This window comes from Bos indicus x Bos taurus, chromosome 18, assembly GCF_003369695.1.
Source record: "Bos indicus x Bos taurus breed Angus x Brahman F1 hybrid chromosome 18, Bos_hybrid_MaternalHap_v2.0, whole genome shotgun sequence".
Lineage (NCBI taxonomy): Eukaryota > Metazoa > Chordata > Mammalia > Artiodactyla > Bovidae > Bos > Bos indicus x Bos taurus.
In genome coordinates this window covers 57,122,170-57,136,828 of record NC_040093.1, presented here as the reverse complement: position 1 = coordinate 57,136,828, position 14,659 = coordinate 57,122,170, and the positions used below count along the sequence as shown (strand labels likewise).

Genomic DNA, 14,659 nt, shown 5'->3' with positions numbered 1-14,659 from the left:
AGAAAACAGGTGTTCAAACAAAAACTTGTACACAGGTCTTCATAGCATCATTATTTACAATAGCTAGAGATGGAAACAATCCAAATGTCCATCAACTGATGAACGTAACGTGATCTGTCCACACAATGGAATATTATTAATCCACAAAAAGGAGCAAAGCGCTGATCCACTGAAGGGTGAACCTTGAGAAGATTGTGCTAAGTGACAGAGGCCAGCCGCAAAAGGCCACATCTTGGGATAGTCCTATTCATGTGGAATGTCCAACACAGGCAGTCCCATAGAGACAGAAAGCAGGTTAGTGGTTCTCAGGGCCTGGAGGGAAAAGGTGTGAGAGGTGACTTCTTAATGGTCACGGGGTGTCCTTTTGGGGCATTGAAAATACAGAACCAAATAGTGCTGTTGGTTGTGCAATATTGTAAACATACTAAAAGCCACTGCATTGTACACCTTAAAAGGGTTAGATGGTCAAACGTAAGACCAGAAACTATAAAACTCCTAGAGGAGAACATAGGCAAAACACTCTCTGACATACATCACAGCAGGATCCTCTATGACCCACCTCCCAGAATATTGGAAATAAAAGCAAAAATAAACAAATGGGACCTAATTAACCTTAAAAGCTTCTGCACATCAAAGGAAACTATTAGCAAGGTGAAAAGACAGCCTTCAGAATGGGAGAAAATAATAGCAAATGAAGCAACTGACAAACAACTAATCTCAAAAATATACAAGCAACTCCTACAGCTCAACTCCAGAAAAATAAACGACCCAATCAAAAAATGGGCCAAAGAACTAAATAGACATTTCTCTAAAGAAGACATACAGATGGCTAACAAACACATGAAAAGATGCTCAACATCACTCATTATCAGAGAAATGCAAATCAAAACCACTATGAGGTACCATTTCACACCAGTCAGAATGGCTGCGATCCAAAAGTCTACAAATAATAAATGCTGGAGAGGGTGTGGAGAAAAGGGAACCCTCTTACACTGTTGGTGGGAATGCAAACTAGTACAGCCACTATGGAGAACAGTGTGGAGATTCCTTAAAAAACTGGAAATAGAACTGCCTTATGATCCAGCAATCCCACTGCTGGGCATACACAGTGCGGAAACCAGAAGGGAAAGAGACACGTGTACCCCAATGTTCATCGCAGCACTGTTTATAATAGCCAGCACATGGAAGCAACCTATATGTCCATCAGCAGATGAATGGATAAGAAAGCAGTGGTACATATACACAATGGAGTATTACTCAGCCATTAAAAAGAATACATTTGAATCAGTTCTAATGAGGTGGATGAAACTGGAGCCTATTATACAGAGTGAAGTAAGCCAGAAGGAAAAACATAAATACAGTATACTAACGCATATATATGGAATTTAGAAAGATGGTAACAATAATCCCGTGTATGAGACAGCAAAAGAGACACTGATGTATAGAACAGTCTTCTGGACTCTGTGGGAGAGGGAGAGGGTGGGAAGATTTGGGAGAATGGCATTGAAACATGTAAAATATCATGTAAGAAACGAGTTGCCAGTCCAGGTTCGATGCACGATACTGGATGCTTGGGGCTAGTGCACTGGGACGACCCAGAGGGATGGTATGGGGAGGGAGGAGGGAGGAGGGTTCAGGATGGGGAACACGTGTATACCTGTGGCGGATTCATTTTGATATTTGGCAAAACTAATACAATTATGTAAAATTTAAAAATAAAATAAAATTAGAAAAAAAAAAGGGTTAGATGGTGAATTTTACATTTTGTGTGTTTTATCACAGTAAGAAAAATATCCTGCTCTCACCCCCAGAATTTCTGATTCAGTGGGTCTGGAGTGGGACCCGAGGGCTTGCACTTCTAATAGACTCCCAGCTGCTGCCGCTGCTTCTCAATCACACTTTGAACAAGGTCTTAGATACTTCTGAACAGTTTGTTAAATCCCCAGGGACTGGGGAGATGCTATTAATCTCAAATTTCTGTTATCCATACCTAAATGAGGTAAGCAAACCTACCTCTCCTGGGTTGGTCTGTGTTCTTTTTTTTTTTTTTTTCCTTTTGGCTGCACTTCGTAGCATGCAGAACTTCCCCAACGAGGGGATCAAACCCTTGTCCCCTGCAGTGGAAGCATGCGATCTTTACCATGGGACCACCATGGAAGCCCTGGTCTGTGTTCTTGAGTTGGAAAGGTGCAATATAGTAATGAACTTTGTTCCTTTTTTGGGGCAGGGTGATGGAGGTGGGGATTCTTAGATCCCTGACCAGGGATTTAACCCTGGCCCTCAGCAGAGAAGCCCTAACCCCTGGACTGCCAGGGAATTCCCTGGACTCTGTTACTTGAAATGACTCACTTGACCTTGGAGGAAGCAGAAACCAGCTAGGAACCCTCACTGCTTCTCCCAAGACAAGGTCATGAGAGTACTGTCTTGGGAAGATATTAGAGAATGAGAATGCTGCTGTGGATATGGGACCCTGGTACCCCTATAAATGTGTCCTGCGCCTGGTCCCAAATCGCAGAGAAGAGTTTCCCAGACACCAACAAGCAATGCTCGGATACCAGCAGGGTGCCTACAATGCAACTCAATTCTGACGCTTTCTACCTGGATAGAGCATCAGGTCCCGCTGGTTGAGGGCTCAGTCCTATAGGACTGTTCCCCCAACCACCCGCCCATCCCCACTTTGGATTCAATTCTAACATCTATCTGCAAGATGCAGAGACTAATTCCTTTTAGATTAAGCACATTGTAGCCCAGGATCATCCAGCTGGTAAGCAATGGAATGAGGGTTGGTACCTAGGTCTTTTACTCTAAATTCTCACTCTTTCAGACTACCAAACAAGGACATATCAGGCAAACACGGGGGCAAACAAACAGTGGATGCTGGTCACAAGCCCAGGTTATCGTCTGTGCTTCTGATCGATGGGCTGTAGAAGAGAGGTACCAACTACTCTGTTGCTGGGATTGATTAATTTGCTAGAGCAGCTCAACTCACTGGATTACTGGTTTATTACAAAGGATATTAAAGGATATAGATCAAGAGCCAGATGAAGAGCTACACAGGGCAAGGCATGGGGAAAGGGTGAGATGTTTCCATGCTCTCTGAAAGCCAATCTCCGTGCGGTCACTGACCTGGAAGCTCTCCCAATGCCCTCCTTTGGGGCTTTCGTGAGGCTTCGTTAGAGCATGTGATTGACTACATCATTAGCCGTTGATGATTGATCTCAATCTCCCCTCTCCCCTCACTGGAGATGGAGGTGGGGGTAAAACTGAAAGTTCCAACCCTCTAATCACAAGGTTGAATCCAGTGGCAACCAGCCCCATCCTTAGGAGAGGGTTTTGTTGGTTGCCTCATTAACGTGACAAAAGTCTCCTTTAACCTTTGCAGCTCCTGTCCCTTAGGGCAGGGGTCCCCAACATCCAGCCCTGAGACTAGTACCTCCTGTCAGATTAGTGGCAGGGTTAGATCAGAAATAAAGTGCATAATAAATGTATGTGCGTGAATCATCCTGAAATCATCCCCACCCCCCACCTCCTGTCTGTGGAAAAATCGTCTTTCGTGATATCAGTCCCTGGTGCCAAAAAGGCCGGGGACCGCTGCCTTAGGAAACTCCCGGGGCTTTAGAAGCCCAGTGCCAGAAACAACGACCATGACCAAATACATATTTATCATAAATCAAAATATCACACCCTACCTATACAGCTTCGGGCTGAAAAGTTGCAGGTATTCCGCCCTGTGTTACAGGACATCCACTTGGAAAGCCGTGTGTTAGCTTTTGGTCAGGAAAAAGATGGTCTGGTAGGTATGGGTCCTTGTGTGTATGAGGAGCCTTTGAGGCCCTGTGCTTCCTCAGAGGACCCTAAGAGCACTTGACTGCTAGAACTGAAAGGTTACTAACCTGTTGCTTGTCCAGCACCAAATGAGTCAGGCAAAGACTAGGACTGAGCCCCACCTTAGGGGATGGTGGGGGGTGGGTCGGGGGAAGGCCTCACAGTTCTGTAAACTGCAGGATTGTAACTTCAAGGTTCCCTCTACACCATGAAGTCCAAGACAAGGAACCCTAGACTGATGACAAATGTGAATGCTGAGTTTGTTCTTGCCAGACAACAGAGTCACTGAGTAGTTCCCCGAGGCAGAAAGACTGGGTAGGGGAGACTGGTAGATTTAGAAGGGGGTGGGATGCTGCATTCATGGTGGCTCCACCAAGGGGAGATAGATGGCTTGCAGTTGTGAAGGATGGAAAGAGTCCCTGGGGCTTCCCTGCTGGCTCAGTGGTAGAGATTCCGCCTGCCGATGCAGGAGATGAGGGTTTGATCCCTGGGTTGGGAAGATCCCCTGAAGGAGGAAAGGGCAACCCACTCCAGTATTCTTGCCTGGGAGATCCCATAGACAGAGGAGCCTGGTGGGCTAAGGTCCATGGGGTTGCAAAACGTTAGACATGACTTAGCAACTAAGCAACCACTGCAGCAGCAAAATAGTCCATAGGTTTGTATGCAGATGGTTAAAACAAGTCCCATTGTTGCCTGGGTGTTCCATTAAGTTGCTTTATAACAGGTCACCCCATATTCTGGGCAGTTTACCAGCACTGGCTACTTAGAATTGACTTACAGGAACCCCAGCATTCAATTTTAATATCTCCTGAGGGAGTATCCCTCTAAGGGCAAAGTTTTGCTTTTGCATTAGCCTAATCTGTGATGGAGGTGCATGTGGGATGGAGTGACTGACAAGTACACTGTCACTTTAAATTTGCTTGCAGCCTCAGCAGAAATGTTTCACACTCTGGTGTGCTTAGGAGGCTCATCTTTTATGTTTCAGATTAGCCAGACCTTGATTTGGGGGCCTCCTATTTTTTGTTATTTAGTCGCTAAGTCATGTCTAACTCTTTTGCAACCCCATGGACTGTAGCCTGCCAGGCTCCTCTATCCGTGGGATTCTCCAGGCAAGAATACTGCAGCGGGTTGCCATTTCCTTCTCCAGGAGATCTTCCCAACCCAGGGATCGAACCCACATCTTCTACATTGGCAGGTGGATTCTTTACCAATGAGCCACCAGGGAAATCCAGGGGCGTCCCATGACAAGCTTAAAAAAAAAACAAAAACCTAAATTTTTAGTTTTATTTACCAAAATGTTAAGAGACCCTATGATCTTGGTACATCCAAAGACCTGCATGGCAGCTAGGCAATTCTCTAGCCCTAAAATGTCTTAAAGAGAGTATGCCTTAAAAAATTTTTTATTTGGAAATAAGTATAGATTCTCAGGAAGCTGCAAGGAAATGTACAGGGAAGTCCTGTTGGCCCTTCACTCAGTCTTCCCTAAAGATAACATTTTGTGTAATTATAGTGTGACATCAAAACCATCAGTACCATGCACAGAGCTTATTCAGACCTCACCAGTTTTATCTGCATCCATTTATGTGTGTGTGTGTGTAATTCTGTGCAGTTTCATCATATGCATAGCTTTCTAAAACCACCAACACAATCAAAATACAGAATGTTTCAGCAAAAGGATCCCCTGAGCTATCCCTTTCAGGACCACATCCACACCCTCACCCCACCTTCTGGTGACCACAAATCTATTCTCCATCTGTATAATTTTATTTCAAGAATGTAATATAAACGGAATCATACAGAATGCAACCTTCTGAGATATGCTTTCAGTCAACATAATTTAAGGGAAATATATTTTGACCAAGGCACATACAGCACAAGATCCATCAAAACCAAACATATAAACAAGAAACACTTTCTTCCAGCATAGCCTTAGATTTAATTTCAGACTCTTGAAACACAACATACCTTACCCCTGCCCTCCCCCTGCCCCAGCCACGTCTCTGAGACTTAGATCAAAGATAAGACAGCAATGCCAGGTCGCTGTCCAACTTCTGAGTCACAACTTCTACAACCAAAACATAAACCTCAGTTTTCCCAGGTCCCAGGCTGGATTAACATTTACACGTCCAGAAGGCAGAGACACATGGAAAACACTCAGAGACGTTCTTGAGAAGCGTTTAACAACCAGATCTGACCGCTGGAATCACCCGGGGGAGCTTTTAAACAACCCAGTGCCTGGGCAAGTAACAGGAAGGTCTATTAGGAGCCTGTTCTGTACCACTCACTCAGCTTTCACAACCATCCTGTAACACACGTATTATCCTTACTCTTAATTTATAGATCAGAAGGTGCATCAACATGACCTGGTTTTCCTAACTTTAACTGGCTTTGAACACAGGTGCAGTTGGCTCCAGAAGCCAGCCCTTAACTGCTGCCCTCTGCTAACCTGCCTTCCAGCTGGCCGTGCCCACCTCATCTCTAAAAACCGTGAAGAAATGACAAGGCTAACTGTCCAAACTGGGTTGAAAGTTTGAACAAGTTGCTTTTGCTTCTTTGCTTTTGCCCTTCTCACGGGTCAAAGGAAGGAACTGGATTTTGAACTCTTAATCACTTCAATAAGAAGCAGCTTAAATACGTGGCAAGCAGGAATCAGAGTTTAACATTTGATGCCAGATTCTATATTGAAATTGCATTAGTTAAGCTTCAGGACTCTTTCTTTTAAGTGACAGGGCCAAACCTCAAAGGAACTTAAAGAAGGAAGTGGGAGTTTACGAGCTCACTGACAGTTGCAAACAAGCTTCAGGGTGATCATAACTCTTCCCCCAGCTCCATCTCCGTTTCAGTCCACAACCCTCCACCTCTAGCTTTCTGAACTTGCTTGTCACCACTTTCTTTTGCTTACCTTCTGTGAGGTGGTGACCAAAACGGCCCCGGGAGTTCTGACGTTTCACCATTATCACACGTAGATATCCAGGAATAAATGATAAAGCTATTTCCCTTCCACAGTCTATATCAGGACTCTGCTCAGTTGAAGTCACATGCACAGCCCCAGCCCAGTCTCCATGGCCAGGGGATGCAAGATCATGATTGGCCAGTCGACCTCTCTTAATGATGACAGTACCCCTGACTTTGCAGCCTTCCTGCAAAGACAGAGGGGTAAGGGATAGTGTTTCCCAAAAGGAAGTTATGTGAGCCAGACCAAAGATTTATTTAAAAAAATTTTTTTTTTGGCTGCACTGCCTGGCCTGTGAGATCTTAGGTTCCCCACCAGGGGTCAAACCTGAACCCTCTGCATTGGACGCGTGGGGTCTTAACAGCTGGATCATCAGGGAAATCCTAGACCAGAGCTTTAATAATCATGTAAGAAGAATAATGCTAATTGATATTAGCTCTTCTAGGTATCTCTTCAATGCCTGTGTTCCCTGCCCCCCAGTTTTACTGGGCTGCAATTTTCTTCCCAGGAGCAAGCATCTTTTCATTTCATGGCTGCAGTCACTGTCCACAGTAATTGGGTTCCCTGTTCTCCAAACTCTCTCTGCAGCATTTATTACTTAGAGTCTTTTTGATGATGGCCATTCTGACGGGTCATACCCTCTTACAGAGATGTTTCACAGTTCCCTGTGGTGTCTGTTACTCCTTGTGGCAACGTGTTAAGCCCAAGTACGAGTACAGTAATGGAGTGAACAGTGCCCATTCTGCCCCTCCTTCCCCCAACATATGTCCACCCAGGACCTCAGAATGTAGGTCGGCCAAACCGGAAGGTCAGAGGTTGGGCAGATGCTCTTTATTACCTGAGCTTAATTGCTGGGAGAGACTGAGCCTTACACTTGGATTGTCATTGGACCAGCTGTGATGGAACAGCCGTGGAAAGCAGAAGCAAAGGAAGCCAGACAGCAGTGTGACCAGGAACACATGCTCACCTGGGTACCGGGGGCCCTTGTCTTCCTTTGTCTGCCTTAGTCATTGCTGATTCCAGCTCCTGGCATGAAGTAGGTGCCATCTAAAAACTTAGTGGATGAACAAATAAAAACCTCAGACCCGATTTTTTTTTTCCTCTTGTTGTTCCCTAGGAGGGGTTCCAATGCAGAAGATGGCAGCCTATGGCTCATCCAAGGCAGCTCTGATCATGTTTTCATCAATCCTGCGACAAGAGCTGTCCAAATGGGGAGTTAAAGTCTCTGTCATCCAGCCCGGAGGCTTCAAAACAAGTAGGTGTCTGAGCCCAAGAGCCCCAAAGTGTTCATTCTGGAAGAGATTCTGACAGAGGTTCTGTTCTGACAGAGGTCAAATCAAACCCGTCAGCGGTGGACAAAAATGGGGTTGGGATGGGCGGGCCTTTCTTAAGCGTGTATGCGTGCTCAGTCGCTTCAGTCGTGTCCAACTCTTTGCGACCCTGGGGACTGCAGCCCGCTAGGCCCCTCTGTCCATGGGATTCCGCAGGCAAGCATACTGGAGTGGGTTGCCATGCCCTCCTCTGAAAATCTTCCTGACCCAGGGATCGAACCCCCATCTCTTACTTCTCCTGCATTGGCAGGTGGGTTCTTTACCACTAGCGCCACCTGGGAAGCCCCTCTTTCAAGCACTGATGACCAAGTGCCCAGCTTTGCAATGTATAGTTGTTCCCCTGCCTCCTCACACCAACGAATTATATTGATGTCATGTATTTTTTCAAACACCACCTCGTCCCCTCTGGAGGATATGGATATGATCTGCCTCCTTCTACCCCGGGAGGAGATGGCTGTCCTTTCTTCTCCACTTGCTGAATTTCTGGACTCTAGGGAGAGGCAAATGACCCCCCATGGCTCAGTCCTTAGTTCTGGGCCATCAAACATTTAATTGGTGATTTAAGCGAAGATATAAAAGAGCATGTCTAATAAAAAACCACACACTGGGAGAGGGAGGCCTAACACGCTAAAGAACAAACCCTAGAGGTTTGAATATTAACTCAAACGCACCAGATGTAAATCAAAAAGAAAAGCAGAACTTTGTCTTGAGGTATGTGGCAGCCAGGAGTCTCGCAGAGCTGTCCAGGAGGAGCCAGGAGATGGTGAAAGGGTTCATCTGGGATGGAAACCTGGGGAAACACACGTGGCCCATCCGGGTTGAGAGGTGGGACCAGAACTCTAGGAATGGAGGGGAGGTGAAGTCTGGGGAGGGGTTTTCAGCTTGGGGACTCTCTGGGTGGGGAGAAGAGTTGAGGGGAGTTGGAGAAGGAGGGTGGGTCGGAGACGATGCCAAATGTGACAGCCTGAGAGACAGAGCGAGGAAAGCTGCCTGACAGCTAATGGAAAAGGGGAGAATGATGAACTGGCAGGGGCATTGAGGGCTTGGTGTCACAGCCCACGTAAACTTCTAACACAGATGTAGGATGCACTATGGACCAGACAGCAGCCCTGCAATTAAGTGACTGTTTCAAGGACCCAGTGAAATTGTCATCGCTAGCATTTGGGGGCAGCTGCTCTTATCAGGCACTAGCCATTTTCCATACATTCCTTCTTGATGCTGTTGATCTTATTTTTTAAATTGAGAAATATATCGCATATACACAGTTTAGTAGATTGATAGAAACTCACACACTTAACATCCAGATCAAAAAACAAAACATTTCCAGCTCCCAGAAGCCCCCATACGGTCCTCTCCGCTTTTGGCTCTCTCCTCCTTGCAACATTTAACCTCCTGTACTTTCTCTAACAATTGTTTATTTGCTGTTCTTGACAGTGTTCCATGCATGCATGCATCCTCAAACAATAGTTTGCCTTTATTAGTTTTTGAGCTTTGAACGGAATCAACATGTATGTAATCTTTTGTGTCTGTTTTTTTCCTCAAAATATTATGTTTTCACAATTCTTCTGTGCTGTGCATAGCTGTAGTTCATCCATTTTTGTTGCTGTGTCATATTCTGTGAATATGCCACAAATTTTTCTACCATCAATGGGATATTTGGGTTGCTTTAGACTTCCCTGGTGGCTCAGATGGTAAAGAATCTGGCTGTAATGCAGGAGATCTGAGTTCGATCCCTGGGTTGAAAAGATCCCCTGGAGAAGGGAATGTCTGCCCACTCCAGTATTCTGGACTGGACAATTCCATGGACAGAGTAGCCTGGCAGACTACAGTTCATGGGGTTGCAAAGAGTCAGACACGACTTTTTCTTCTTTCTTTCTTTCTTCTTTGGACAATTGTGAACAATTCTGTGGAGCTCCTGGCACATGTACTGTGGTGTATGTGTGTGTGTGTGTGTGTGTGTGATTTTTCCTATGACACATACCCAGGAATGGGATGACTGGGTCATAGATTTTCATTGTCTTCAACTTTACTGGATAATTGTAAATTGTTCCCTTAATTATCATTCCAATTTTACTCCCATCCTGTCTGTATATGTCTGAATTTACATCACAGCCTTGTGGGGTAGGTTTATTTGACATCATTCACCAGGCGAGGACACTGCTATAGGGTGGGTAACAGATATTCCAGCATGGACGTCTATGACACCACAGTGGTGGGGATTAAAACTCAGATCTCTTGGTCTAGTGCCTGGTCCTTTTATATCATAAACTAAGCTGCTCTCAATTGAAAGCTGACATTTGGGGACTTCCCTGGTGGCCCAGTGGGCTTTCCTGCTAGCTCAGAGTCCACCTGCAATGCAGGAGACTCTGGTTTCATTCCTGGGTCAGGAAGATCCGTTCAAGAAGGGATAGGCTACCCACTCCAGTATTACTGGGCTTCCCTCATGGCTCAGCTTGTAAAGAATCCATCTGCAATGTGGGAGATCTGGGTTCAGTTCCTGGGTTGGGAACATCCTCTGGAGAGGGAAAGGCTACCAACTCCAGTATTCTGGCCTGGAGAATTCCATGGACTCTATAGTCCATGGAGTCTCAAAGAGTTGGACACGACTGAGCAACTTTCCCTTCACTTCACACTGGCAGTCCAGTGATTGGGACTCCATGCTTCCACTGAGGGGGATGGGGTTCAATCCCTGATCACAAGGAAGATCCCACCGCACATGCCACACAGTGGGGCCAAAAACAATAAGTAAAATGAAAAATAAAGCTGATATTTGCTGGGCTCTCTAAAGGCAAGAGGCCAGATGGTAGAGGGCTGAGGACTTATGTTTGACATTTGAATTGGGAGATGAGAAAAGGAATCTTTAGGGACACAGAATTTCTGAAGACATTCAAGGAGACATCAGATTTTTGGGGTCCCTTGCAATAAAAATAGCTAGAACATTTTGCACTCCAAGCACATTTTAAGATTTTATGTGATCCCCTGGAAAAGGAAATGACAACCCACTCCAGTATTCTTGCCTGGGAAATCCCATGGATGGAAGAGCCTGGTGGGCTACAGTCCACGGGGGTCACAAAGATGTGACATGACTGAGCGACTGAGCATACACGAGGCAGGCATCACAATAGTCCCATTTCATAGGTAGAAAACTGAGGCTCAGAGGAGTTAAGGGATTTCTCGAGCCACAGAGCTGAGATGAGCTAGTGTTTGGATTTGGAACCAGGTCATCTTAACAGTTTTATTGTGCATGGCCTCAAAATGGCAGGGGATGGACAACAGTATGTCAGAAGAGGACGATGAAGTTTGATCAAAGGCTGGTGGCTTTGTCATCAATAAACATAGCTTTGGGGATTGTGGGTAGGGCAGGTGCAAGAGTGATTAGAATGTCCATGAGATGTTCAGTGAAGGAGGAAATGGAGAGGAAAAGAAACCCCCTAGTCTGTGAGAGCAGAGACTAGGGAAGAAGCAGCTGGAGGAACCATAGTTCATGCAAACATGTTTTCCAAGTCAAAGAAGCCCCCAGAGTGGTAACTGTCAGGGTAATCATTTCTTTAAGTATGGGTGTCAGGGTGTCGTGCCTTCATGAAAAGAAATGAGCGATGGAAACCCCATTTGGGCTTCCTCACTGTTCTGATATCCAGGAGTCACCCAGGCTGGCAAACAAGATTCACCCCCACAGCAATCCCTGTGCAATCACACACTTTGCAGGAGGGAGTGTGGGTCGCTACAACCTTTCTGGAAAGTAATCTGGCAGTAGCTATTAAAATTCAAAATATACCTGTTTTTTGACTGGATCGTCACCCTTTGGGGACAGTAGCCTAAAGAAGTAAAGGGTGAAAAACAAAAGGATATATCGTGCAAGGTTGTTGAAGGCAGCACTGCCTGAAATGGGGAAATCTAGGAACGACTGGCTCGTCCTTTGATTGAGAAGTGGTGACTAAAAATTGCTCGGTGGGAAATTCTGCAGCTCTGGTTTAAACCTCGAGCCATTGACCAGGAGGCAGGTCTGTGATTTATTACTAAGCAAGCAAACCAAAAACAAAACCTGCAAACAAACAAAAAATACATACCATATGTGTTTTCATTTAGTATGATCCTTTCTGTGTTTTGTTTGTGAAAACACAAATGAAATGAAATTAAGCTGAAGTCAAACATACATGTATATGTTTATGAAGTAGGAGGGACTGTAAAATGACACAAAAGTGTGAGTGACCTCAGAGGAGAGTAATTTTTTAAAAATATGCATCTCCTTATTATTCATTATTTATACAATAAGCAGACATTGCTACTATATTTTAAAGTAAAATATAGATATTATTGGGCTTTCCTGGTAGCTAAGCTGGTAAAGAACCCATCTGCAATGCAGAAGACCCAGGTTTGATTCCTGGGTCAGGAAGGGGTAGGTTACCCACTCCAGTATTCTTGGGCTTCCCTGGTGGTTCAGATGGTAAAGAGTCGGCCTGTAATGAGGGAGACATGGGTTCGATCCTGGGTTGGGAAGATCCCCTGGAGGAGGGCATGACAACCCACTCTAGTATTCTTGCCTGGAGAATTCCATGGACAGGGGAGCTTGGTGGGCTATTCCCCATGGGGTCACAAAGAGCTGGACATGACTGAGCTGCTAAGCACAGCACAGCACATAGATATTGTTAAATTTTCTATAATCAGCAAGAATTTACTTCTATATTAAGTTATGGTTATATATTTAATCATTATGTGTTAAATTTTAATGTGTTGTTTAAAATGAAAGTTATATTTATTAAATAGATAAAATCATGTTCAAGATTTTTTATTTTTTAACTTTTTTTTTATTTTTTGGCTGCAAGGCTTTTGGGACCTTCCCTGACCAAGGATTTAACCTGGGCAATGGCAGTAGAAACCCGGAATTCCAACCACTAGGCTACCAGGGAATTCCCAATGTCATATATTTAACTTTATACGCAGGCATTACTGCTATATTTTTAAAAGTGGACTGAGGGGCCTGGCAGGCCGCAGTCCATAGGGTTGCAAAGAGTCGGGCACAACTGAGGCGACTTGGCACATGGACATAGATAATATATACATTATATTTTATATTGTATTTAATAGTCATGAAAAGATATGTACTAGAATGTTTATGGCAACACTATTTGTAAGAGTCTCAAATTGAAAACAACCCCAAGGGCCATCATAGTATAACAGATCAATAATTTACGGCATGTTTACAGAATGGAAAGCTATTGACTACGCAATACATGTACCTGTGCGTGCATGCGTCTAAAGTCAGGCAAAACTCTATTCTGTTTATTGGAACAGTTGCTCCTGGGAAAGGAGCCTTGGCTGGTTTTTCCTTTTCTTGGTCTGGCTGCTGGTTACATGAGCTGTTCAGTTTGTGGAAACCTAGTCTTCTGTGCCCTGTTCTGCATGCCTGTTTAAAAGAATAGAATTGCCATTATAAAGCACATACTTTAGGATTTCCCTTTAAGACTTCACCTTCCAATGCAGGGGCTGTGGGTTCAATCCCTGGTTGGGGAGCTAAGATTCCACATGCCTCTCTGACCAAAAAAAAAAACAACAGAACATCAACAACAGAAACAATACTGTATCAAATTCAGTAGAGACTTTAAAAATGACTCACATCCAAAAATCTTTAAAAAATAAAAAAGCAAAGCACTTACTTTAAAAGGCATTTGGGAATGTCCTTCCTGACAGAAGCCAATTTACAAGAGCCTTTTTCCCAGTTAGGGGTAGGACATGCCTGTTCTGGCCTTCCCAGCATCTGAGCCGCTCTCTTTTTTTTTTTCTTGCATCTCAGACATCTCAGGCACGAGTCAAATGTGGGAGAAGCTGGAGAGGACTGTCCTGGACAACCTTTCCCCTGAAGTGCAAGAGGACTACGGCCAGGACTATATCCTTAGCGAACGTAGTTTTCTCAACTTAATGAAAACCTCCACTGATCCAGACATCTCCCCAGTGCTCCTGGACGTTCGGCACGCCATCTCTGCTCAGAGCCCCTTTGCATTTTATGCGCCGGGGAAATTGTCTTATCCGTGGCTCTGTTTTGCTTCCATCAGCCCTACTGGCATATTTGATTATCTTAGCAGAAAAATACATACCTACAGTAAGAAGATGCCCAGAGTGTTAAGCACATCTAACTGGGAGAATGAGGCTATGTAGGCAACTCAGTGGGAAATGTTAAGCGTCTTGGAATAAAAAGAAATCTCAAGCTTCTCATTAAAGTTGCGGTTTCCTACCTTGCAGCCCCTGTGAATTCTGTTGGTTGAATAGGGAGACAGGAGGGAAGGGGGCAGGGCACAACTTTTAAAAGCATGATAGTGGCATTGAGCATATGACCAAAAAAAAAAAACAAAAAACAAAAAACAAAAAACTGGTTAGAACCAACTAGACCCATGTTGCTGGAAAATTCAACTTCCAGTGGATCGAGCCTCATCAGACGCTCATCACAATGTGTTACCTAAATGCCACACTCACAGGTGCCAGGACAGTTCTGAAGCTGACCATAAAAGGCCAGAAAGCGGGCAGTGCTCCAGTTCCTGAAAATCCTTACCCCTTC

The 14,659-nt window shown here is 44.8% G+C and overlaps 1 protein-coding gene across 1 annotated transcript in view; it reads left to right on the top strand.

Moving 5' to 3' along the window:
• HSD17B2 (hydroxysteroid 17-beta dehydrogenase 2) overlaps nucleotides 1-14,345 on the top strand; it is a 90,014-nt gene extending 75,669 nt beyond the window's left edge. The window contains exons 4-5 of the mRNA XM_027513938.1: nucleotides 7,896-8,033; nucleotides 13,901-14,345. Coding sequence (XP_027369739.1) covers nucleotides 7,896-8,033; nucleotides 13,901-14,262 — 500 coding nt within the window. The 3' untranslated portion in view covers nucleotides 14,263-14,345. The remainder of the gene's footprint in view (nucleotides 1-7,895; nucleotides 8,034-13,900) is intronic.
• Nucleotides 14,346-14,659: the final 314 nt, after the last annotated feature.